The following is a 26,287-nucleotide window of genomic DNA, read 5'->3' as shown; positions in this document are numbered from 1 at the left end:
CACTAGGATCTCTTCCTTTTCATAGTCTTGGATGGGGTGCTTAGGCTCGGGTTTTGTCCTTGCAACAGTCCCAATGCCAATGTTGCTGTCCTGCCATAGTTTTTCATGGGAAGGCTGGGTCCTGCTACCCTTCTAGTCTTACTTCTGTAGCCCTTGCCTGGGATGGGGACCTGGGTCCAAACCTAGTTTCTGCCTCCTGCCCCTCCCCCAGTGGGCTGACCTCTGGCGTCCATTCTTTTTGTCTCCTTGTACAGTCTTCTACTCATGGGGCTGTGGCTTGGACCTTTCTCCCTGATTCCCAGAGGCTGGCTTTGGCTCATTTCCCCAATGTGTGAAGAAGCCTGCACTAGCCTGAGCTCCTTCTCCTTTTGATCATCTACTTGGAAGTCTGTAGCTTTGGCTTTGTTGAGATGTAGGCCTTGATTCGGCCCTGCCTACCTGAGCTCACATTGACTTACTTCACAGATTGTTGTGACAAAAACACTTTGTAAACCTTAAAAGACTATGAACAGTGCTATTATTATAGTTATCTGTAAAATGAGGAGGTTAGTGTAAAATGGAGACTCCAAAGTCTCCAGATCTGGCATGATTGATACTTTCAATGTGTGTACAGATATGTGGGTTTGAGGGCTCCCATTTGTGTGTGTGGGTCATGTGTGAAACTGCAGTTTTAGATCTTATGCTGATTTAATGGATAATTTACCCATTTCCCCCAACTCCAAGAAACTATATAAAAAATACAAGGAAAACTAAGCTTAACCTGTGACTTTAACCTTAACCTTAACAGCCTACTCTCTGACCAGCAGGTGCAGCTCTCTTTGAAGACCTTGGAATCTAAAATAGCCTATAACAATTAGAGCCAATAAGTTCCTTAGACTTTTTGAAGGAAGTTAGGAGCCCTTATAGTAAGCAACAACACCTCGTGGGGATTTTAGCCAAGAAAGAGAGCACTGGGCCATTTCTACTAAAAGCTGAGGGTCACTAGCCATTGTACTTGTGTGTACCTGTTGTGTGTGAATGGTGGCAGTATGGTACCCAATTTATTGCTTGGGTCCTGCTACCCTTCTATTTTTACTTCTGCAGCCCTCGTCTGGGATGGGGACCCATTTCATTCTTCTCCCTTATCTATCCCATCATCCTCCCCCATTTATCCACCCAAACACACACCTCTAAATCCAGCAGCTTCAAAGAGGCAAGGTGCTGAAATGGAAAGAATGAAGAATTCTTAGAGGACCTAGGTTTCAAATGCTGTCTCTGTCACTTCATACCTTTGTGATCTTGGGCAACTCAGCCTCTGCTTCCCTCAGTTGTCTTATCCCTAACGTGAGGGAACAGCTATGAGATATCTTCCAGTGCTAAGTCTATGAGATCCTTTTAATATGTCCCATCCCTAGACTTGGTGATGTGCTTGGAAGCTTGATGGCTCATTCAGGTATAAGCAACACAGACACGCAAACAGCCTGTCCGCACCTCACTCGCTGAGTTACTCATAGTCCCTGACACACTTCCCCAGCCTCCCCTCCACCTACACACACACACACACACACACACACACACACACACACCACACACACGCACGCACGCGCACACACACATATATCCTACAGCAACCCCACCCTATTTCCCTCCCTTCTCACCCCTCAGTGGGAAATAGCTTTGTGAATTGGAAATGACTTCATTAAACCGCAAGACTATTAAACCAGGAAGAGGAAATGAGCCGTTTCTAATCTCCACGTTCATCCCTAGCGCTCAGGGACTTCTACAACGCTGCTGAAAACCCGCGCTGATTTCAGCTATCGGGAACTCGAGCCCCAAAGATCTGCTCTGTTTGCTGGAAAGACAAACTGTTTGAATTCCGGCTCCGATAAGTTGCACAGAGCTCATCCCGGACCATTCCTCCCACTCCACCACTCCCCCCACGCCCCAATCCCGCTGCTGGCAGGGCTAGCGGTTCCCTAGGGTTGAGGTTCCCCCTGGCAACCGAGTCAGCGTTTCAAGGAAGCTGTGGTGCTGGGGGGGGGGTGTCGAGGTGAAGGAGAAGGGGGTAAAGCAAGTCTCAAACCTTGGAGCCCAAGATTTATTTCAACATCCCCACACACAACCCTCATCCACTATGACTGTCCTGGAATGATGGAATGAAACTGGCAGTGTGTGTGTGTGTGTGTGTGTGTGTGTGTGTGTGTGTGTGTGTGTGTGTGTTCTCTGCATCCCCTAATCTAGGGGCTGAATAGAGGAGGGAGAGATAGGAGACAGGAATTCAGAAAGAGTCTCAGAAACGAGGGAATGGGAATCAGGGAATTTTGTGTGTTTTGTTTTGCTTAAAATCAACAATCAAACATCTAGCAAAAGTAAAGCCATTTCCATCTCATACTCCCACCTTCACCCCGAGTCTCACTTAGCCAGAACCTAAATCATTTCCTGGTACCTCTTCACTTCTGAAGCCCCGTTGGAAATTCTGAAAGAGCACACTAGCTTTAAGCCCTAATGGTTTAAATCATAAGGAAAGGGGATTTGGGTTTGAAGCATATGGGTTTACCCTCAGCCATTTCTTACCCTGAGTCTCAATTTTTTCAGCTGTGTAATAGGTATCGTCGAACCTGCGCTAACCTTTACCAAACCTGTATATAGGAGATATATCTTCCTCACAGGGTTAGTGGCAAAAATCAAATGCGATACTGTCTACGAAAGCTCTTCGTAAGCTGTAAAGTGTCGTGTAGACGTGAAGTCCACTTGCCTTGCTCCCCTGTCCCAAGCTCTTCATAGCTGGGTGGGTGAGGGGAGTGGGAGGAGAGACTGAAGGGCCAGGTTCAACAGATGGGGAAATAACTGGGGCGGAAGGGAGGAGCTAGGAGAGAGGAGGAGGAGGTGAGGGAGAGGAAATCGAAGGGGGTTGTAAGGACGTTTGGGAAAGAGGGGAAAGACCCAGAGAGTCTCTTGGGGATGGGATGATGCAGGATTAGGAACATCCCCTTTCTTCACCCCCGTTCTTGCCAGATCCCCTTCCTCTGGTGTGGAACTGGTCACTAGACAATTAAAATGGGATTCCTGCCTTGATGACGTCCGCACCGTGAAGGCCCCTCCCGCAGCAGCATAAAAGGCTGTGAGGTTCCGCAGTCTGCTCGGCAGTTAGGGGGTGGACTGATAGATCCGCGGCTCTGAACTCCCAGGTACCGCAGCACTCAGACTACTGCGGGAGAGTCGGGGAGTAGAGAGGACTTGTCCGGTCCCGGAAACATTGGGACCCTTCCAACCATGCCTGGCGGTATCCCGTGGTGCTTCGTGGTCCTCTTCGCCGTGTGCCTGGAATGCCTGGCCCAGAATTTCGGACAGACCCGTTTCATCTGCACTTCGGTGCCGGTAGATATGGACATGTGTACCTCGGTTCAGAGCAGCGGCAACGCTGAGGACCTCAAGACCAATGTGTTGCAGCTCCGTGAGACAGTGCTGCAACAGAAGGAGACCATTATGAACCAGAAGGAGACTATCCGGGAACTGACCACCAAACTGGGCAGGTGTGAAAGCCAGAGTTTGTTGGAGAGTGGACCTAATGAAGCCAAGCCTGGAGCGGGCAGAAAACAGTCAGGCTCCGGGAAAAATACCATGGGGGACCTGTCCAGAACCCCTGCTGCGGAGACTCTCAGTCAACTCGGGCAAACTTTGCAGTCTCTCAAAACCAGGCTAGAGAACCTTGAGGTAGGTGCTCCTTCTTCTCTTAACGTGGAGCTGTCTGTGCTCTGGCTGACTCTACAATTTTCTCCGTTCTCCCTGAACCCCTTTACAGACAGATCTCTCCTACACACACACACACACACACACACACACACACACACACACACACGCACGCACGCGCACACACCTGTGCTGTCCTTTATTAGGTGTTGTCCGGGTGATTCCACCAGATTTGCATGAAGTTTCTTTATGGGCTCCAAAGTGCAGAGGATCTGATTGATTCTCTGGAAGACTGTCTCGGCAATTAGCTTCCCGTCCAACCTAGACGCTGGACAGCTCCATCTCGCTTCTTTTAGCTCTGCTTTCTCCTCAAGCATTCTTTACTGTACAGCTAATCATGTTGTTGTTGTTGTTGTTGTTGTTGTTGTTGTTTGTCCCCCCCCACCTCTATGTCTCTGCAGCAGTACAGTAGACTCAATTCTTCAAGCCAGACCAACAGCCTTAAGGACATGTTGCAGAACAAGATCGATGACCTAGAGAAGCAAGTTTTGTCTCGAGTGAATAGTCTGGAGGAAGGGAAGTTGAATCCCAAGAATGAGACTGAGGAGAGGGTCAAGATAGAGAGCACTCTAACGTCCCTCCATCAAAGGATCAGTGACCTAGAGAAAGGTAAACACTACTTGGGACAGTAGGTGTGGGTTATAGACTCGCTTTTGAACTGATGATCTCAGTGCAAACTAATGCTGCAGAAATGCCCTTTCACCTAGCTACCTGCTGCAACCACCGTCTCCTCAACCCCACCACCCTCACTGTCACTTTCTATCAATCATTTAAGCTCTTAATCTCTCCTCCATAATATCAGACCCTAAAATTATCCAGATCTTAGCACTAATTGCTGTTGACAGCTCCGGTGAGAGACAGTAAACCTTCTCCAGTCAACTGATTTTTTTATCCTGGATTCTTAAAATTTATCAGAACCTTTATTGGTTAATTTATCCCAATTTGACCTGGGAAACCCCACCCAGTATGTTCTGTTCTTGGCACATTTCACCAGGATTATTATGGCTGGGCTCAACCAACATTCTAACCTAGTCCTATCCTCTCACTAAGATTCCACCTGGGCTATATAATAGCATTCTATCTGAGTTTTCCTACTGTCCTCATGGGATTCTATTGGCACTTCCCATCCATTCACAATGCCTTAATGTTCTTACAGACACAATCTGCAGTTTTTCACTCTATGTAACATAATCCAGGGCATATTTTGCTCCCCAGAAGATTTTGTTTCTCAAACTTCAACAAGCTGGATGATTATTACTCCCATTCAAACTCCACATACCATGCCTTGGGCATATTGATTAGCAGGAGCAACTCTTTGCTTGATGTCAGAAATCAAATAAGGTTGTAAAAGGGAGAGAGCTGATTCCCAGAGCTCGTGACACGTGATAGGGATTAGACTGCAAAATGTGCTGGAGGGATTTAAACACTGCCATCTTAAGGCCTGTTATGTAACTGGAGTGGGGGGGGGATGAAATAGATCATTAGAAAGAAAGAAAGCAGGATGGGGGTGGAAGGGAAGATGCAGAGAACATGTTCAGGAAAAAAAAAGGAACAACAAAACAAGAAAAGCAAGAGACCTGGAGTCAATCAAACCAAGTGGGGATTTGCAAATCGAGAGGGAAGTATGTTTGAATGGAGGAAGTACAGAGGGCAAAGAGACAGATGAAAGTAGGAGGTAAGGAAGGGTTAGGAAAGCCACTTAATTGAGTAGAGTGGCCTTGCTCACGTCCTTCAGGCTTGCTGGGAGGTAGAAGGAGGGATGCGGAGGTGGGATGTCCTCAGAGCATGCCCTGCCTGCTATGCCTCCCTCAGGGAAGTCATCAGGCATTTCCCAGTTTCCTTAGTCCAGACTCAGTCCAGCCTCCTGTCTCTTTTCCACTGTGCAAGTGCACAAAGATCTGAGGTCCTGATTGTATGCAGCATATAGTCTGCAGTTTGAACTCTGCTCCTATGTGTATATACGTCAAGGCTCATCTGTTTATACACAGACTAGAAATGGTTGCAATTAGTCACTACATGTACACGCCAGGACATATTGATACATGGAACCACGAACTATGGAACATAGGCATATGCAGGAACTATTAAAACATAGAGATGCTTTTATGTAAGGATCCCTAGGTTCATATATCTGGGGTTCATATTCTATTTATTCAAGGTCTGACTATAAAATAGTGTGACTCATTTTTAAACAAATCCACTTATACATCTAAATTAGTGTTGTCCCTTCCAAGTAGTTACCAAGACGGTTATATACAATACTGCTCAAAACATTTTGGATACTCCTCTTTGGTATTGTCCTCATAGCCTGGCACACATCTTGGGAATATCCTTGATGCTAGAAAATGTGCCCCTTTGAAGGTGAATTAGATTTTTTTTTTTGCAAATAGTCAAGAGGTCCCCACAGCCATAATTGATGAATAAGGGATTGATAAAGATGGGAAATATGCTTTCTGATTGATAACAAAAATGAAGTGTGGCTATAAAGTAGTGAGACTGATTTGCTTCTAAACTAGCTCTGAAGGCAATTTCCAAAGAAGCTTTTTGATCTGCACCAGTATCCCTGGAACTAGGTGTCTAGCCTTCTGACCAAGTGCTCTGGAAGGGGCCAATCTTCTTTTGGATATAGAAGCTCTGGTTTATTTAACAATAAATCATTCTTATTCCTTAGTAGTCACACTTTCCACCCACTTTTGCTCAAAACAGGCGTTTACAAGTATTTTGCATATCCTATTCTCATTTATGTCTGTAAATGAATTCTAGGTATACAGGTTGTTCCACTTGCCTGTCTGCAGAATACACACATACATACATAGCTAGTACATGCTCAGCTCCCCTCTATTTTTCTCCCAGGTCAGAAAGACAACAGGCCTGGGGACAAGTTCCAGCTCACATTCCCGCTGCGAACCAACTATATGTATGCCAAGGTGAAAAAAAGTCTTCCAGAAATGTATGCCTTCACTATCTGCATGTGGCTAAAATCAAATGCCTCCCCTGGAGTGGGGACTCCATTCTCCTATGCTGTGCCAGGCCAGGCCAATGAGCTGGTCCTAATTGAATGGGGGAATAACCCAATGGAGATCCTCATAAATGACAAGGTAAGAGTCCCCAAACCCCCACCACTTCCAGACACTGAACTTATACAAAAGCAGTCATAGAATGCTTGAGTTGAGACCCTCTTCTTTTACAGATAGGCCTAGGAAGTGGAATGACTCCAGGTCCCACAGCTAACTAATAATGAAGAAAGAAGGAAATGTCAGTATGCCAGGCAGATCATTCAGCTGACAGTTCTAGAAACTGAATGGAATCCATACCTTGCACTGTTACTGGGGTGACTGGGTTTCAGAGGAGCATGAAGAAGGGAGTCCACTCTTTCTCTTTGAGTGAAATCCCCTCCCCTTTTAACTTAGACTTCTTAGAACAAAATGGAACAGAAACCACCAAATGGAAACTTCCCAAGAATACGGTGTGTGTTGTATAAAGTGCATAACATATACTGAAAATGGTTGAAGGAAAAGAAGCTAGTGGCCTTTCTAGAGCTTAATGGAAGGGTGTGGAAGAGACCAAAGAGAGATGGATTTGTTTAAAATCCCCTCGTCACCTTGAGGTCAATATGGTTCTGGGCCAATCCTGGGCTAGAGTCCAAACTCCAATAATTCCAGGCTAGACATTGGACATTACCAATACTAAATATCCTGGGCCAGTTCCAGAGTTGTGCTAGGAAGGAGAAAGAGATCCAGACAAATGGATTCCTCATGCTTTCCCAAAGCAATCCCAAAACCTAAGACTGACCCCTGAACTGATCTGACCCCTTGAATCCTGTGGTCTAGAGACATCCAAGAAGTATATTGGATCCCTGGGAAACTCTCGGACAGCACCCTAACCTCTGTTTTTCCTCCTCTCCCATTCCTATTTCCTGGGATGGGTCTAGGCCAGGGAGACTGACCTCTCATTGTCAGTGTGGTGGTTATTCTGATAGACTTGGAGTCAGAAGATCAGGCATAAGCCCTGGTGCTGACACTTAGTAGCTGTCTGATTATGGGAAAGCCACTTAACCTCTTTGTAAAAGGAGAATAATAATGTATGTACCATCACTCTTTTACACCTCACAGCTTAAAGTAGTTTATAAATGAGAGTTGTTATTCTTCACTGAAATATCTTCTATGACAGTCATCAATAAGCCCTGACGTTAGTTTATCAACCATTAAATATCCACCTTTCCCAATTGATATTAAATGGTTAGAGCCTAGGCTGGAAATCTCAGGACACCTAAGAATTTATTCCTATTCTTTTCCTGATTGTATGACCTTAAACCAATTGCTTGGCACCTCTGGACCATCATTTAGCCCTAAATATGAAGAAGAAGAATACCCTTGATAATAAGTATAAAAACATTTTATATATATATACATATAAGCGTATATAAAAATATATATATACATATACATATATATATACACATATACACACACACACACACACACACATACACGCATATATATGATATCCTTCCCCCCTCTTCTCACTCCAGAGGAAAGTTGGAGGATTAATGAGATCACAGATGGCAAAAGGGTCTGCGCGTTTAGACTGCAGTGCTATCTATGTTGATGTGCCTGTTCAGTTTCTTCAGCACCTCTTCTGCAGAAGCTTAGGACTCAGAGAGCTTGAAACCTGGGACATCGCAGGGAAAGGCAATCCAGGAGGAGGAAAATGGAATGGATAGGGAAGACATTGGTGAATTCCAGCCTCAGCTCCATGTCTAGCCAAGTCTTTGTTTTTCCAAGTTACTGCAGTCTATATTCTGTCTAGAATGATGTGTTTTTGAAAATAGATGGACCAGGGCTCTTGCTAGGCTCTCCTGTTGGGGATATGTTGATAGTATGGATTAAGGTGATGAGCAAAAGATGAAGAAAGGAGACATATCAGGAGGCCTGTCAGGTCCATCTCCTATCCTTACCTCCCCTACCCCCTTCACATTCACACATTTGCCTTGTTGGCCAATTTAAGGGGTTTATTATTTGGCAATAGACATTTCGTATATACTGCATCCTAGGATGGTGTGACTGATATCTGTGTATCTTAATTCTGGGTTAATATTTCCAGGCCTAGATAATGCGTTTGGGGAAAATATGGCATTTGGCCACTTACTAAATATTTTTGTAATTGATTTAATAATAACTGATGTTTCTATGGTGTTTTAAATTTTACAAAGCGCTTTACACATATAGTCTCATAACAACCCTATAAATTATAAGCATTACTATCCCTATCTTATAAATACGATAATTGAGGCTGAGAGAGCTTAGGTGACTTGCCCCTGTACCCACCACTGACTAGTAAGCATTAAGGGCAGAATGTGGACCCAAATCTTCTTTATTCTACATTGATCACTCCTTCTACTGCACCACACTGTTTCTTATAATAGAACTAGAAATAATCATAATATGAATAATGAAGATAAATGAAAGCACAGTGATGGTTAAAGAGAGATGGTTAATCAATGTTTGCTAAATTGATGATTCAAATAGTAATGTCAAAGATGTACATACTGTTATAATAATCTAAGACCAAATGGATTTGAGCTGTGAAAAAGGAATTTAAAAAGCACCATTTCCCTTCCCTGCCTCAGGTGGCCAAGCTACCCTTTGTTATCAATGATGGTAAGTGGCATCACATCTGTATCACCTGGACCACACGGGATGGTGTCTGGGAGGCCTACCAGGATGGCACTCAAGGAGGCAATGGAGAGAACCTAGCACCCTATCACCCAATCAAACCACAGGGTGTGCTTGTGCTGGGCCAAGAGCAGGTACTGGTCAAATGGGGATTGGGCTAGTTGGGAGGGCAGTACCTAGGGAGGGACCCAGGATGTCCATGGAAGAAGTACGATCAAAAGATAGAGCTCTGGGCTAGAAGGAAAGAATGACAAAGCAGTGGTGAAAATGGAACCATCTTCTTCTGGGAACTGAGGGCCACACATCACAGCTAAAGGGGGAAAGAGAGTTAATGGGGATAATAATATTCCCAATAATTCACATTTCTATATAACCTTAAGGTTTACAAAGCACCTATATCATGACAATCCTATGAGGAAAGTAGTGCAAATATTATCTCTATTTTAGAGATGAGGAAACTTAAAATCCAAGAGGTTAAATAACTTGACTAGGCAAAACTGATTTTGATGACATTTGTAGAGAACTCAAGCACAAGTGAACTGCGACCTCAGTGCTCCTGGGAATCATTGTTATTGTCATTATTATTATTATTATCATTATTGCATCAGGAAGACCTAGGTTCAAATCCTGTCTTTGCTAGATACTGGTTGTGTAACTATGGGGAACTCTTGAAACCTCTCAGTTGTCTAAGACTTTAAGCTAAAGATATATAGATGAGTCACTGATCTCCATAAGTGGAAGGAGTTTCCATACTGAAAGTTCCCCATACTAAATGAAATCACAGATATGAACCAACAAAAATTATTATCATTACTACCTTGATTTAAAAATAAACAAATGAACTTCTAATTCATAGTATCAATTTAATTCCACATAGAATAATGTTTCATAAAATCACATTTTATTCGTTCATTTTCACACGAGTGAAAATTTCTTAGTGTAAAGATACAAAGATGCAAAGATGCAGAGATCACAAGTAGGAATGAACTAAGCCAAGGCATAAAGCAGAACACTTTACCATGAACTGCTGGGTAAAAAAAAAGTTCATATTTTCTCATTAGATACTGTAATTATGAAAATACTACCTCAGTTCTTCATTTTTATTGGTTTTGACACTGAAAATTGATCTAGCTATTATCTTATAAATTAAATGTTTATTAGTAAGTAATTTACTTTCTGGTAGCATCTAGTGGGGAGTTCCCAAGTCTATAGGATCTTTTCTGTGCATTCCAAACATTCCAAACATTCATTCCTGGACTGAGGAATTAGAATGGAGGAGACAGAAAGAAAGGGATGCAGGAAATGAAAAGTAAAGACAAAACCTTGAATGGCCCTTGTTCCTGTTAGATCTACCCATACCCCAGATTCCAGGCTCCAGGCTCCAGCTCTAGAAAAGCTAGATTCCATGACATTCCCCCCAATAGGAAAATAGGGTCAGGGAAAAGACTAGGGACATTTCTATTCCACATGATCCCTATAGAATAAATCGAGGGAAATCCAGACAGAGAATAGAGACAAAGATAGAAGCAGAGACATATAGCCAGCCAGAGTTAAACTCACAGATAGACTCCAAACAGAAGACAACAAAGTTGACAAAGCTGCTCGTGCTCTCTCTCTCTCTCTCTCTCTCTCTCTCTCTCTCTCTCTCTCTCTCTCTCTCTCGGTGTGTGTGTGTGTGTCTCTCTCTCTTTCTCTCTCTATCTCACTCTCTCTATCTGGCTCTGTCTCTCCTGTCTCTCTCTGGCTCTATCTCTCACACACACAATATTTCATGTTTATATAGAATTTATAGTATTTCAAAAAATACTTTCAGTTGCCAAATGCGGAAATGTGGATAAACAGAAAAAAAAATACACAATGTATAAATATGCATAAATATTCACACAGAAAGACAGTCTTCACAATTAAACAGAGGGAAAGATAAACAAGTAGAAATGGAAAGGCACACAGAAGGACACACAAACAGCATTAGGAGATCAACGTTCCTCATGAGGCAGCAAGCCAGAACTGAAATTTCCCAGGGTCATCCACTTTCCTGACCCTCACCTTAACCACTACCTCCACCTCTATGTTCTCTATATTTCTTTGAAAGGATACTTTGGGTGGTGGATTCGATGCCACACAAGCTTTTGTTGGTGAATTGGCTCATTTCAACATCTGGGACCGAAAACTCACCTCTGGGGAGATCTACAACCTGGCCACCTGCAGCACCAAAGCTCTGTCTGGAAATGTCATTGCCTGGGCTGAGACCAACATTGACATCTATGGCGGGGCTACTAAGTGGACATTTGAAGCTTGTCGTCAGATCAACTAACTGCTTTGGAGCTGCCTCTCTCCCTTCTTCCTGCCTGCCCCTCCCTCCCATTCCCACCTCTCCTCCCTGCTTAAGCAGTTCTGACCCAAGTGTCTTTTCCTCTCTTCTTTCCTTAAAAGTTAATTAAGGATATTTCTGCCCCCTTCCTTAAAACACTCCTCCTTGTTTTGTTTGTCTCTCCCCTGAAGCAGAGTCACTTGTCTTGTAGGTCCCCAAAGAACAAAACGTTTCTCTCTAGGAGCCTTGGACTCAGTTCCTCAGGCATCCCCTGTCCACAGTAAAAGCAACGGCACCAAACTTTTGAACCATGCAAAAGTAGGTGAAAAGTTTTTTGGGTTTTTTTTTTTTGGTCAGGGGAAGGGGGCTTTTCTTTTGGAATGAGGCTTTTTTTCCCTTCCTTCTCTATTTTTCTTTCTGGCTTTGGGAAATTTCACAACCGGTCACATTCCTGTATTCGCCAACTTTGTTAGATGCCTGAGTGCCTTTGGGCTGGTGCAACTTCTTGAGCACACACATTTGTCTTCATCTGCAACCCTTTTTAAGAAGGACATATCTCTATATTGATATAATAAATGTCTTTTATGCAGTTTGTTAAAGGCCAGGGCACCTCACCATAGAGAATTTTTATTTTGTATTAAAAATGAATTCTCTTTGAATGATTCCATACTCACATGGCACTTTGAATGGCTCTGCCTACTCCCACTGGGAGAGGGAGATCATCTGATTCTAGTGTAGAAGGAGGAAGGATGCTATTGGCCTCAGCATTCTAGCTAACCCTGTTGGCAACCACTGGCACCTGACCTGTTCCTCAGCTCTTTGTATCTGAGGATACACCAAAGCTAGGGAAGCCATAATGCTCACTTGGGCTTTGTGCCAGGCTCTTTCCCAGGACTAGGAAAGTATTGTGCCCCTTTTAGGGAGCACTATGTGAGCCCTGTGGGAAAAGCCTTACTCTCTTCACTTCACTGCATCATATGAGGCTGCAGCTTGCTCCTTCACTTAACTGCCAGGTGGGTCCCAGGTGCAGTGTTCCAACCCTGGTAACCCACAAAAGAGGAGTACCCCATCTCATGTCCCAGGGAGGCCACATCTCCACTTCCTCACCCTCCTCCTTCACACTTGGGTTGTGTCTTAGGATCATAGCATTTGAAACTAAAAAAAGACCTTAGGGATGACCTATTCCAACCCTCTCATTTTATAGATGAGGAAACCGAGGCTCACAGAGGTGGAGCAATTAGCCCAAGGTCACTCAGCTGTGCATAGCAAAGCTAAGATTTAAATCGAGGTACTCAGACTCAAATTATGGTGTTCTTGCAGAGAGTAGAAGGTCTGAGTATATTAGTTTAATGGGATTTCCCTACCCCCCTCCATTTTATAAGAAAACTGACATGTGGCTAAGATCCAGCCCCTTTCTGATGGGGCTCAAAACCCAACCAGACAACCCAGGAAGGCTTCTTACTTAGATATTTTTTCTCTTGCCTCCCAATATTTCTAGACCTAACCTTCAGGAGTTAAACAAGCCTTCATAAAGAAAAGATGATCTGGGTTAGATTTCTAAGACAAGTTTTTGATTTCTGAGACAAGTTTCAGCTGCTTGGTCCCTGCATTCCCTCTTTAATTTTGTAAAAACCCAAGTCCAGCAAAGCCAAACTTCTCTTGGTTGTGTGGCTCATTGAGCTTCTATCTAAATAACCAGAAGGCCTTTCCCCCTACTTTTTGATGTTATCTAAGAATTCTCCCCTTGTCCTTCCAAGTAAGAGGGGAAACTGCGTGTGTGTGTGTGAGAGAGTGTGTGTGTGAGCATGTGTGTGTGTGTGTGCAAAAGTTGGGAGAACCATGCCCATGTTTAGTGCGAGCTCTGCTTTTTCAGCATCTGGAAGTTGTGCACCCTGAGGCACCTCCCAATGTTATTGCCACAGTCTAACGAAAAATGGGTTTGTACATCTTTCTAGAAATTCAATTATTACCACCTGGCTCATCTGTAGCCCCAGACATTTCTGTAGCAGATACAGGTGTCTAAGTTTTATGTTCCCTAACAGGGTCACCTGTCTCCTTAAATACAGGTCCATCTCACGTCTAAAAATGGGTGTGTGTGGTGTGTGTGTGAACGCATGCACACACCTTGTGTATACGTATGTACTTATGTATGTCTGTTCAGCACATAGCCATTGGCTCTGAGATATGTTTCTCTTATTTAAAGGGCATGGATTGGATGACAAGATGTATGTTGTTACAAATGGTGACTGGCATTCTTCCATGGTTGCGTTTTCTCAAAGCCTTATGGCTTGTGACACCCTTGGATTTGAAGATGGCTTCTGTGTTTGCATGTTTTTCTGGATGTTGTGTTCCTTGCTGCCTTGGTCTGGTGTGTTCATTCCTTTGTCTGCATGGGTTCTTGCAGAGTTGTATTGTTTGCTGAGCTCCCTCTCAAATGTTTTGTGATCTATGTGTAGCAATCAGAAATGGCTGTATAATCCAGGCTAAGGGATAGATAAAATCTTCTCCCCAACACACACTCACGCGCACACACAAACACCCGCAAAACACATACATATGCACACAAACACAGAAATGAAGGTGAGACCAAGCTCAAATGATACCCAAAGCAGGGAGAGAGAGCTTGGAATTGTCCTTCTAGTCCAAGAAGGCCCTGCTCCCTCACTTCTCTCTGTGGAGCTGCTGTATAGTGTTGGTGAAGGGCCCAAAGTGTACTCGGTGCTGTACCACCTGCACCTACCACCAGCCCCAGCCCCCACCTACTGGACCCCAGACCACCCTCTGCCCTTAACCAGGCAAGGTGGGAGCTGTCCATTCAGGACCACAAGCCATTCTCTGTCTCTAACTAGATAGTCAGACAGAGCTTATCCCTTATGCTTATGCCTTTCCAGCATCTCAATCCATTCTCTCCACACCTTTACCTCTATTCCTCCTCCCTTCCACCACCATCCCTCACCCACCCTGGGGCTTTGGAGCTGTTCAAAATGGCTCTAAAACATCCTGTCACCCATCTCCCTTTCCTCCAAGCTCTCCTAGAGATACACAGGATGGCCGGGACTGAGTCCTCAGCACCCTTCTTCATCCCCTAATTGGGGTCAGTGCCAAGCTCCTCAGCTCCCTCACTGTGTTTGTACTTGGCATGCTGCTTGCCCCAGGTAAGGCAGATGACAAAGCCACCAATCTAATCCACTCAGTTTCCATATACTCCTTAATCCGATTGACGTTCCCTCTTGCACTGAATAATACATGCCTTTCTCAGGTAATGCCATTTTATAAAATAAGGAGATAAAAAAGCACTGTTGAGACAGTGTTTGTTTTTGCCTAGCCAGTGTCCGACAGCTCCCAGAGGCATCTGAATTGGGAGAATTGTTGAAATAGCCTTTCTGGTCTCTTGGGAGCTGAGATCCCACTTGGATTTTAAGCCTTCTTGCTTTTGATAACACAGTATTATCTCTCTTATTGTAGAAGAAAAAAAGTTTATTACCAAACAAAAGTATTTTTATGAGAAAAAAGACAAACATATAAATTAACGTATAATTTCTCCCTTGAAAATATTTTTCAGGCTCTACCAAAACTTAGACTGGTATGTGTGTATTTTGGAAGAAAGATAGTAGATTTTGTATGTTTCCCTCCCTTTTGCAGACTCCCCATTTATTTTCTAGGACTGCAAAGGTCATCTTGTCACCAGCCCTGGGACCTGAGGCCAAGGGGTTAGGAGTATTTTGGAGGGGGGAGAGGAGATAAGATGTTTTAGAGCCATTTTGAACAGCTCCAAAGAAGTTCTGCCTGTTTATCAAGAGTAGTGGGGACCAAGACTAAGAAGAATTTAAGGTGAACCCTTTGTCCCAGAGCTGTTTCCATTTAAGTGGAATGCGCTGGACATTTGAATGTCTATTTCATCCTGTTTAAACAAGAAGTAAAGAAATTGGGGCTATTGTTTGAAACAACAGCAACAAAAGACAAAAATTCACAAACACAAAAGAAAAACAAAACAAAATAGAAGTTAATCTTTTATAATCTACCATCACCAAAAAAGTTAGCTGGAAGCCCTCATAGTCTGATCTGTTAAAATACTTTACAATTTACATTTGCTCAATAAAGGACTGGAAACACATTGCTTCAATAAGCAGTGAACTTTAACTGCAATTTGCTGAAGGGGGAACAAATCATTGAGGAGAAAACAAATTCAACTCAAATAGTCCCAATTTTGTCTGACTTGCAAAAAAAAAAAACAGCAGTCCCACAAAATAACTAACAACCCCCCTACCCTCCTATGGTTGCTCTTGATACAATGTATATATTGTATAGTGTTAAAGAGAATCTGTGTATCTTACTTTTTCATTATTTGCTAACCAAAGCTGTACATTTTTCATATATGATCTGCAGCCGTTTGGGTTTCAAATGGGTCAGAGTCATGGGACCTGCCACCTCCCATCAGCAGTTCTGGAAATGCACTGTTTCTACTGGTATTCTTGCTTTTCTTTCTTTCTTTTTCATTTTCTTGCAGAAACTACATGAATTGTTGAGTTTATTTTTACACAGTAAAGAGTGAAGAAAGACTGTGGTCTCCTTTCTGGAATATTATTTCACTTTTCTAATGAATTTGTAAATAAGCCCTGGTCAACCTAATTTCAAATCAGGTTCCAAAAACCTTTATGTACATTATTTCATTTGACCTTCAGCACATCCCTATGAGATAGTCAGGGAAGGTATTACTACTCCTTGATTACAGAATCATAGAATTTATAGCTAGGAGAGACTCTGGAGATCAGCTAATTCAACATCTTTATTTGACAGATGAAAAAAATGAAATCCAGAGAGAAGTGATTTACATGTAATATTCAATTTAACTCAACAAACATTTGTTAAGCACCATTGCTGAGCAAAGGGATGGAGGCTTTTGTTTGTCTGTTTGTTTTGGGGGGGGGTTGTTTTATTTTTTATGTTAGTCAGAACTGTGACTTCATTGGTGAAAAGGAACTCTCAATGAAGAGACTCCTTTTACTAGTGCACGTCAGCCACTGTTCTGTAATGTGTACTTTTTTAGAGTGCCTCCTAGAGGAGTTGAGTGGTTATACAAATTTCCCAGGGTCACGCGGTCAGTATGTGTCAAAGAGAGGACTTGAAACCTTGTTTTTCCTGACGTTGAGGCTGGCTCTCTATTGACTATTACATGCTGCTTCTCTACTACAGATACAAAGACAAAATGAAATAGTTCCTGCCCTCAGAGAGCTTACCTTCTATTGAGGAAACAACACGTAAACAAACAACTAAGTTAAAATATGTGTGTGTGCGTATGTGTACACACATACACACTCCCACACAAAGTGGTAACAAACCATAAGTGTCATTGACTGACTTTACAGATGAGGAAACCAAGGCTCAGAGAGATTAAGTGACTTGCACAAAGTCACTAAGCTGGGGTTGGAATTCCATTCTTCTGACTCTTTTACACTATTCACATGGAAGTAATGGAAGAGCAATTCCCCTTATTCCTATAAATCTAACTTTGCAAAAAGCCCATTGCTACTAGCTTCACAAAAAGCCTATAAAGGAGAGGGCCAAGATTATTGTGTCTATTTATATATGAAGAAACTGAGTTCCAGAAAGATGGAACAACTTACTCAAGAATGTATAGCAAGTCAATGAAAAATCTAGATGCTAGGACCAGGTTTTCCGATTCCCAGCGAGTACACTTCTGAGCATTTCTTATCCTTGGATAAAGGGATGCTTCCAAGACTACACTAATGACAGCAGAGCTAGCATGCTGGTTTGCCCCAAGAACCTTGGATTTATTATTTTAAGCACTCCTTTTACCTTTCTCCTTTGACCAGGGCTAAATGACTTTTAGTCAATGTTCTGGTGTCTCTTGCTCTTGGTATTTTCCTTACTTGGTTCTCTATATCTATTTCCAGACCTATTTCCAGAGTGCAATAGCCCAGTATTTTCTACATTTAGGTCAGAGGAAAGGAAATCATTTCCAGGGGGGAATCTAGATAGCCTATGATCCTTCATTATATGGCTGCCAAACAGACAATGTCTAGGGTCTCAAAGACTTTCAAATACAGCTAAAAAATATTAAAACTGGATGGAACCTTAGGGACTATCTAGACTCACTCCCACATCCTATTGATAATAACAAGAAGAAAGTATCTTTATATAATAGTTTCAGACTTATAAAATTTTTTCTTCAGGACAACCTTGTGTAGTAGGTGTTACTAGCATTATGATTCCCACTTTATGCATAAGGAAATAGTGTCCAAGAGAAGGGAATGTTAATTCCCTTGCACGAAAGTCATACAAATTTTATTGCATTCAAATAAAAAATATGGTCAAAGACCCACAGCATTCCCTAATATACTTAGAGAAATTCATCACTAGGTGATGAATTTGGTGGCAATGGCAATCTCTGAAACTCAAAACCTTCTGAAACAGACATATTGTTGTGAGGAGACAAAAGGTTTCAGAATTCTCATAACTTGGTTCCCTCATTCTCCCCTCTCTCCTCACCACCCCACCCAGTGATAGTGGTCATACCTTTTAGTGACTTTCAGTGTGGCTATACCTGGAAGTAAAGTAATGGATTAGAAAATAACAATTATATAAACGTATAGTCATGAAATGATTAAATGGTTAGATTCAAAGACTAGTTATTAATAGTTTGAAATCAACTTGAAAGATGTTCTCTAGTGCAATGTCCCAGAGATCCATGCTTTTTAAATGTAGGCATCTCAAATCTGCTTATGATATAAACCTGAACAAACCTAGAATCAAAAGACATTGGCTAGACCCACTTAGGTCAGTCTAGTGGTTTGGGTTCAGGACTAGAACAGAATAAGACATTTTTAGAACATTTAACAGTTGACCAAAAATGTTTCCTTAGCACTAACATGGAAAGGATATTCAGCAAGAATACAAAATTGGTTCAGTTGGGCATAGATTTCCTGTCTCTGAATTTGCCATGGTGGTACACCAGTGTGCAGGGAAGAATTCCTGACTCCTTTTGTGCACTCACTTTTGGACTCAGAACACTAAAAACCTACATCAGCAGTTCAAGGTTTAGCTCCCTGGTCCAGCTAATTTTCAAGGATGGTTTCAATACATTTGGAGAAAAAACTAGCTTACTCTTCCAAGCAGCAGGGCCTTAGAAAAAGCTATCCCTGCTTATGTGGCAGGGCCTGAGGAAAAGCTAAGGAACTTAGTAGATACTGCTCTTACCAAAATGGGGATCAATGTAAAGTCTTACATTTGGGTAAAAAAGTCATCATCACATAAACAAAACAGAGGAGACATGATTAGACAGAAATTTTGCGGAAAAGATCTGCTGTCTTTAGTGGACACCAAACTCAACATGAGTCAAGAGTTTGATATGGTAGCCAAAAAAGTTAATGTAAACTGTAACCACATTAACAGAAACATAATGTCTAGGATTAGGAAAATAATTGTCCCTCTGAAATCTGACCTGGTCAGATCACATCTGGATTATGATGTTCCATTCAGGGCACTAAAGGATTGGGAAGTACATCAACAAGTTGGAGAGTAGCCAGGATCAATCAATTAACAGGCATTTATTGAATGCCTGCTATGTTCCACACATGAAGCTTCACCAGGATGCTGAAGGGCTTCAAGATCATGCCATTTAATAATAATAATAAACATTTGTATGGTGTCTACTATGTGCCAAACACTTTATAATTATTATCTCATTTGATCCTCACAATAGCCCTGGAAGTAGATGTAATTATTATCCCCATTTTACAGATGAGGAAACTGAGGCAAATAGAGGTTAAATCACTTGCCCAGGGTCACACAGCTAGTAAGTGCCTGAGACTGGATTTGAACTAAGAGCTAGCTAACTCCAGGCCCAGCATTCTATCCATTGCACCACATAGCTATGTTGAGAACACTGAGGATGTTTAGTGTGGAGAAGAGAAGACATATTCACTGCCTTCACCTATCTGAAGGATTATCACATAGGAGAGGAGTTACACTTGTTCTGCTTGGCCCCAGAAGGCAGAAGTAAAGGCAATGGATAGAAATTGCAAAGAGGTAAATTTAGCCTTGATATAAGGCATAAATTTTTAGCATTTAGATCTGTTCAAGAGTTGAACAGGCTGTCTTCAGAGTTAGTTAACCTGTCTTCACTGGAGAACTTCAAGCAAAGGCTGACAATAGCTGTCAAGGGAAATCATTTTTAGCCCCAAGTGGGACAGCCTCTAAGGTCCCTTCCAACTATTGCTTAGAGTAGTATTGCTCACTTGCAATCTTTGCTACTGGGGGAAGCTAAGGCTGACGGATCACCAAAGTTTCAGAGTTCTAAACTCCAGTAGCGCTAAAGCCAATTGGGTGTCCTCACTAAGTCTGGAGCTAATATGGAGAATGTTATTGGGGAATACTAGGCTGCCTAAGGAGGGATGAACTGGCCTAAGTCAGAAAAATGGAGCAAGTTGAAGCTTCCATGCTGATCAGCATTAAGATAGAGTCACTGAACTTCAGCCTGAATGAAATAAGGAGATCCAGAAAACAACATTAGTTACTATTATAATAAGAGATGCAGCATGAGCAATGTAAGCATGCCAGATTTGGAACTAGAAAATATCTGGGTTTTGAAATCCAGCTCTGCAACTTAATAGTTATATGACCCTAGGCAAGCCACTGTACTTTCTGAAATCAGTTCCTGAAAAAACAGAAATAATACTTCCTCTATCTTCCTTAGGGAGTTATTGTGAGTAAAATATTTTATAAACCTTAAGGTGCCAGCTAAATAATTAATAACTGGCATTTACATGATGCTTCACTATTTACAAAACACTTTCCATACACTACTTCTTCCCAATAAGAAGTGGGCAAGGCAGGCATGATACACATTTAACAGATATAGAAACAAAGATTCTAAAGGTAAGTCACTTTCCCTAGGACACACACTTTGTAATTGGCAAAGCTAGGACTTAAACTTGGGTGTTCTTGAACTCTTCCTCTTGTCTCACAAGATGGACCATGTGTCTTAACAACCAGATTACTAAGACTTAAGAACCATGAGGGATGGGGGAGGAAGGGAAGGCTGGGGGCATTGACACTGAGGAGGACAATCTATCTTACCTTTGCTTTCTCTACTGCCCAGGAGATCCACTTAAGACTGAGCTACTTCATTCTATATTTCTCCAATTCTGTTTCTCAAAAGCAGTTGGTGGATCAGGGTCTTTTTTCCCCATGTCTTGATAATTAGCTCTCCTATTTTCCCTGGTGACAAAAGCCCTGGGCAGTGTCCAGGTTAATGGTGCTTTTCTTCAACATCAAGTCTTACTCTCCTTGTCACTGGTGAAGTAGCTTTCCAATGAATTTTGCAGTCTGGAGACAGGTCAATTTTCCCCAAACTTACTTGTCACACATTATTCTCATAACGGACAGGGCAAATAAATTGTTCCTAACAGCAATATTCTTAAAACCTGAGAATCATCTCCTTTCAATTCCTCCAAGGAAGAATATCTGCATTTTGAGGAATTAAATCCTGGTTTTATTGTTCAGGATCCTATCCTTTGGGGTATATGAATATAAACAGCATTCCCTAACTCAAGAGAGTTGAAGGGTGGACACTGCACAAGACTGCAGTTTTGGCTCCTTAACCTAGCAAGAGGAAATCCCTTACCCTAGCAGGTGAGATCAAGATGTGTTCAATATTGGTGTTCTGGGGGAAGGATAATTAGACAGAGCAAGCAAGAAGTATCTAATAAGTACTTATTATGTGCCAGGCATTGTGCTAAGCACTGGGGATACACATACAAACAGAAAGATAATCCCTGACCTCAAGGAGCTTACATTCTAATGGAAGACAACAATGAAAAGGAGCTAAAAGGAGATGATGGGAGGGAAGAGTGGGTACCCTCGCAGAGGTATGGTGGTTAAAATCCAGAGAGCCAAAAGCACAGCCAGGAGGGCTATGAAGTGTGGTCAAATTGGGCCCATCTCCAAAATGGAGGACCGGGAAGGAACTCAACAACGGGAGAGGGAGCTCTGCATAATGAAGGGATGTTACAGGTTAAGAAGGCAATTGAGTTATGGTAGTGTAATCTGGAGAATCAAAAACACAGCTAGGAGGGGAATGAGAATGTTTATTTGTCCTCTGTTTCCCTCCGGCCAGAATCCAAGGTAGAGTAAGTACTTTCTCAAGGAGTTCTCAGAAGCCTTCTGAAAGGGTCTTTGTAGGGGCAGTGGCCCTGAAGTCAGGAGGACCTGAGTTCAAATGTGGCCTCAGACCAAGCACTTCGCACTGACTAGCTGTGTGATCCTGGGCAAGTCACTTAACCCCAATTGTCTCGCAAAAAGAAAAAAGAAAAGAAAAGAAAGGGTCTCTGTAGATTTCAGGGATGCAAATGCAGGTGAGGGTCAGAAGAAGAGGCAAGATCATCAGATCTATCCTTCTTCCCCTAAACTAGGAAGATATCTTTAGTCATCAAATGTCAGTGAAGCTGCCTCCTATCAGATAAGTAGTCATTCAACTATCATTAAAAAATCCTTCAGGAAATGAGAAAACTATTCCCTCCCCCAGGCAATTCATTCCACTTGTTGACAGCTTAGATTGTTAGGAATTATATAGAACTTTCTGTTTCTCTGCCACTTATCCACCCATCTCTTTAAGTGGAGTAGGAGATAGCATACTGGACCTGCAGTCAGAAGGGCCTGGGTTTAAATGCTGCCTCATGCACTCATTAGTTGTGATGCCCTTGGCAAGTCATTTAACCTCTATCAACTTCAGTTTCCTCATCTGCAAAATGGAGATAATAATAGCACCTACCTCACAGGATTGTTATGAGAATCAAATGAGATTAACATCTATAAAGTGCTTTGCAAACTTTAAAGCTATATAAATGTTATTGTTCAGTCATTTCAAAACCCTTGTAGGGTTTTCTTGGCAAAGATACTGAAGATACTGAATGGTTTTGCCATTTCTTTATCCAGCTCATTTTACAGATGAGGAAACTGAGGCAAACAGGGTTAAGTGACTTGCCCAGGGTCACACAGCTAGGAAGTGTCTGAGGCCAGATTTGAACTCAGAAAGATGAATCTTCCTGACTCCAAGTCTGGCTCTCTATCCAATTTCCCACCTAGTTTCCCTACTATTATTATTAACTTTCCTAGTTTTGTTCTCCGGATCCAAGCAAAACAAGTGAAAATTACCTTCTACATTACAGCCTTTAAATATTAAGATAATAATCACTTCATACTACTCCCCCACCCACCCAAGTCTGCTCTTCTCCAAACTAGGCACCACTTATGGACTATTTATGGACTATTTTCCATTCCTTCACCATCCTAATTGCTTTCCTCTGCACATGCCCAAAGAGGAGACATGTATATATATCCAAGTCACACAGCTCCTTGACTCCGGAAGGAGAAATGTCAACAAGTATTTAAAATCAACTCATATTTATTGAATTTGAGTTTATTTATTGTTCTGTGGCTGGCACTAGGCCAACTGTTGTGGAGAAGAGATGAGTTATGGTACCCACCCTTAAAGACTGAAAGATAATTGCACAAATGAAAAAGTAAGAAGGTTATATATGATAACATACACTCAAATGATAAGGAGGATGGTTTAGACTGTAATTGCTATTGGGTCCAGGGTAGGGATGCTCCATGTGAAATAAGTGAGGGTGGAGGTGGGACTGAAGGAGGTGAAGGTTTTGAATAGGTCAGAGGAAGATCAAAAGTATTCTAACTGAAGGAATAACAAAAGCAAAGTCTCAGAGTGGAGAATGAGTCTAGTGTGTGTGTGGGAAGATGGTAAGTAGATTGGTTTGGCTCATGCACAGGTTATATGGAGAACCATAATGAAAAAAAGTTGGAAAAGTAGAATGGGGTCAGACTTTACAGGGCTATGGAAGCCATGGAGGTGGTAGAGTCAACAGGTCAACAAGCATTTATTAAATGCTTACACAGGGCTATGTATTTGGGATACAAAGGCAAAAAACAGTCCTTGCCCTCAGGGAGTATATATTCTTTTTCTTCATTTTTTTTGTTTTGTTTTGAACATTCACTTTTATAAGATTTTGAGTTCCAAATTTTTTTCTCCCTCCCTCCTTCCCCCTCCCCAAGAGAGCAAGCAATCTGATATAGGTTATACATATACAATCATATAAAACATATTTCTACATTAGTCATATTGTTAAAGAAGAATCAGAACAAAAGAGGAAAACCATGAGAAAAAAAAGTGAAAATAGTATGCTTTAATCTGCATTCAGACTCCATAGTTCTTTCTTGGGATGTGTATAGTATTTCCCATTAGGAGTCTCTTGGAATTGTCATAGATCATTGCATTGCTGAGAAAAGTCTATCATAGTTGATCATTACAGAATGTTGCTGTTACTGTGTACAATGTTCTCCTGGTTCTGTTCACTTCACTCAACATTAGTTCTAGTGAGTTCAGGTTTTTGCGAAATCCACCTTCTCATCATTTCTTATGGAACAATAGTATTCTAATACATTCATATACCACAACTTGTTCAGCCAATCCCCAACTGAAGGGCATCCCCTCAATTTCCAATTCTTTGACAACACAAAAAAAACTGCTATAAATATTTTTGCACATGGGATTCTTTTCTATTTTTTATGATCTCTTTGGGATACAGACCTAGAAGTGGTATTGATTAAAGAGTATGCACAGTTTGACAGACCTTTGGGCATAGTTCCAAATTGCTCTCCAGAATGGTTGGATCACCAACAATGCATTTGTGTTTTAATTTTCCCATGTCTTCTCCAACATTTATCATTTTTCTTTTCTGTCATATCAGCTAATCAGACAGATGTAAGATGGTACCTCTGAGTTGTTTTAATTTGCATTTCTCCAATCAATAGAGATATAGAGCATTTTTATATGACTGTAGATAGCTTTGATTTCTTTGTCTGAAAACTGCTTGTTCATATCCTTTGACCATTTTATCAATTGAAGAATGACTTGTATTCTTATAAATTTGACTCAGTTCTTTATATACTTGAGAAATGAGGCCTTTATCAGAAATACTGGCTGTAAAAATTGTTTCCCAGCTTTCTGCTTTCCTACTAATCTTAGTTGCATTGGCTTTGTTTGTGCAAAATCTTTTAAATTTAATGTAATCAAAATTATTCATTTTGCATTTCATAATGTTCTCCATCTCTTGTTTGGTCATAAATTCTCCCCTTCTCCATAGATCTGACTGGTAAATTCTTCCTTGCTCTCCTAGTTTGCTTATGGTATCACCCTTTATGTCTAAATCATGTACCCATTTTGACCTTATCTTGGTATATGGTGTGAATGTTGGTCTATGCCTAGTTTCTACCATACTATTTTCCAGTTTTCCCAGCACTTTTTTGTGAAATACTGAGTTCTTATCCCAGAAACTGGAGTTTTGGGGTTTATCAAACAGTAGATTACTATAGATATTTACTACTATGTCTTGTGTACCTAACCTATTCTACTGATCCACCACTCTATTTCTTAGTCAGTACCAAATAGTTTTGATGGTTGCTGCTTTGTAATAGATCTGGTATGGCTAGACCACCTTCCTTTGCATTATTTTTCATTAATTCCCTTGATATTCTTGATCTTGTTTTTCCAGATGAATTTTGTTATGATTTTTTTCTAGCTCTATAAAATAATTTTCGGTAGCTTGATTGGTATGGGACTGAATAAGTAAATTAATTTAGGTAGAATTATCATTTTTATTATATTAACTCAGCTTACCCATGAGCAATTGATATTTTTTCCAATTGTTTAGATCTGGCTTTATTTGTGTGAAAAGTGTTTTATAATTGTGTTCATATAGTTCCTGGGTTTGTCTTGGCAGGTAGACTCCCAAATATTTTATATTGTTTACAGTTATTTTAAATGTAATTACTCTTTTTATCTCTTGCTGCTGGGCTTTGTTAGTATCATACAGAAACGCCAATGATTTACGTGGATTTATTTTATATCTTGCAACTTTGCTAAAGGTGTTAATTGTTTCAAGTAGTTTTTAGTTGATTTTCTAGGAGTCTCTAAATCATATCACCATATCATTCATCTGCAAAGAGTGATAGTTTTGTTTCCTCATTGCCTATTCTAATTCCTTCAATTTCTTTTTCTTCTGTTATTGATAAAGATAACATTTCTAGTACAATACTGAGTAATAGTCATGCTAATGGGCATCCTTGTTTCACCCCGATCTTACTGGGAAAGCTTTTAGCTTATCCCCATTACATAAATGCTTGCTGTTGGTTTTAGATAGATATTACTTATCGTTCTAAGAAAAACTCCATTTATTCCTATGCTCTCCAGTGTTTTTAATAGGAATGGGTGCTGCATTTTGCCAAAAGCTTTTTTCTCCATCTATTGAGATAATCATATGATTTCTGTTAGTTTTAATATTGATATGGTCAATTATGCTGATAGTTTTCCCAATATTGAACCAGCCCTGCATCCTTGAAACAAATCCCACCTGGTCATGTGATATTATCCTGGTGATACATTGCTGTATTCTCTTTGATAATATTTTATTTAAATTTTTTGCATCAATATTCATTAGGAAAATTGGTCTATAATTTTCTTTCTTTATTTTGT

The 26,287-nt window shown here is 41.3% G+C and overlaps 1 protein-coding gene across 2 annotated transcripts; it reads left to right on the top strand.

Moving 5' to 3' along the window:
• Window positions 1–2,879: 2,879 nt before the first annotated feature.
• Window positions 2,880–16,275, top strand: NPTX1 (neuronal pentraxin 1). 2 transcript variants are annotated; one of them, XM_078155849.1, is made up of 5 exons: window positions 2,880–3,693; window positions 4,134–4,338; window positions 6,583–6,827; window positions 9,359–9,538; window positions 11,497–16,275. In XM_078155849.1, the coding sequence occupies exons 1-5, from the start codon at window positions 3,253–3,255 to the stop codon at window positions 11,716–11,718; spliced, it is 1,293 nt and encodes a 430-aa protein (XP_078011975.1). In that variant the 5' UTR covers window positions 2,880–3,252; the 3' UTR covers window positions 11,719–16,275. The 2 variants fall into 2 exon arrangements, with proteins under 2 accessions (XP_078011975.1, XP_020856643.1); XM_021000984.2 differs by having other exon boundaries at window positions 2,882–3,693; window positions 4,131–4,338.
• The last annotated feature ends 10,012 nt before the right edge of the window (window positions 16,276–26,287 follow it).

The sequence above is a fragment of the Phascolarctos cinereus genome, unplaced genomic scaffold, assembly GCF_003287225.1.
Source record: "Phascolarctos cinereus isolate Bilbo 61053 unplaced genomic scaffold, phaCin_HiC Scaffold_5;HRSCAF=322, whole genome shotgun sequence".
In the NCBI taxonomy this organism is placed as follows: Eukaryota; Metazoa; Chordata; class Mammalia; order Diprotodontia; family Phascolarctidae; genus Phascolarctos; species Phascolarctos cinereus.
The sequence above is the reverse complement of the archived record's forward strand: the minus strand, read 5'-3'. Positions and strand labels throughout refer to the sequence as shown.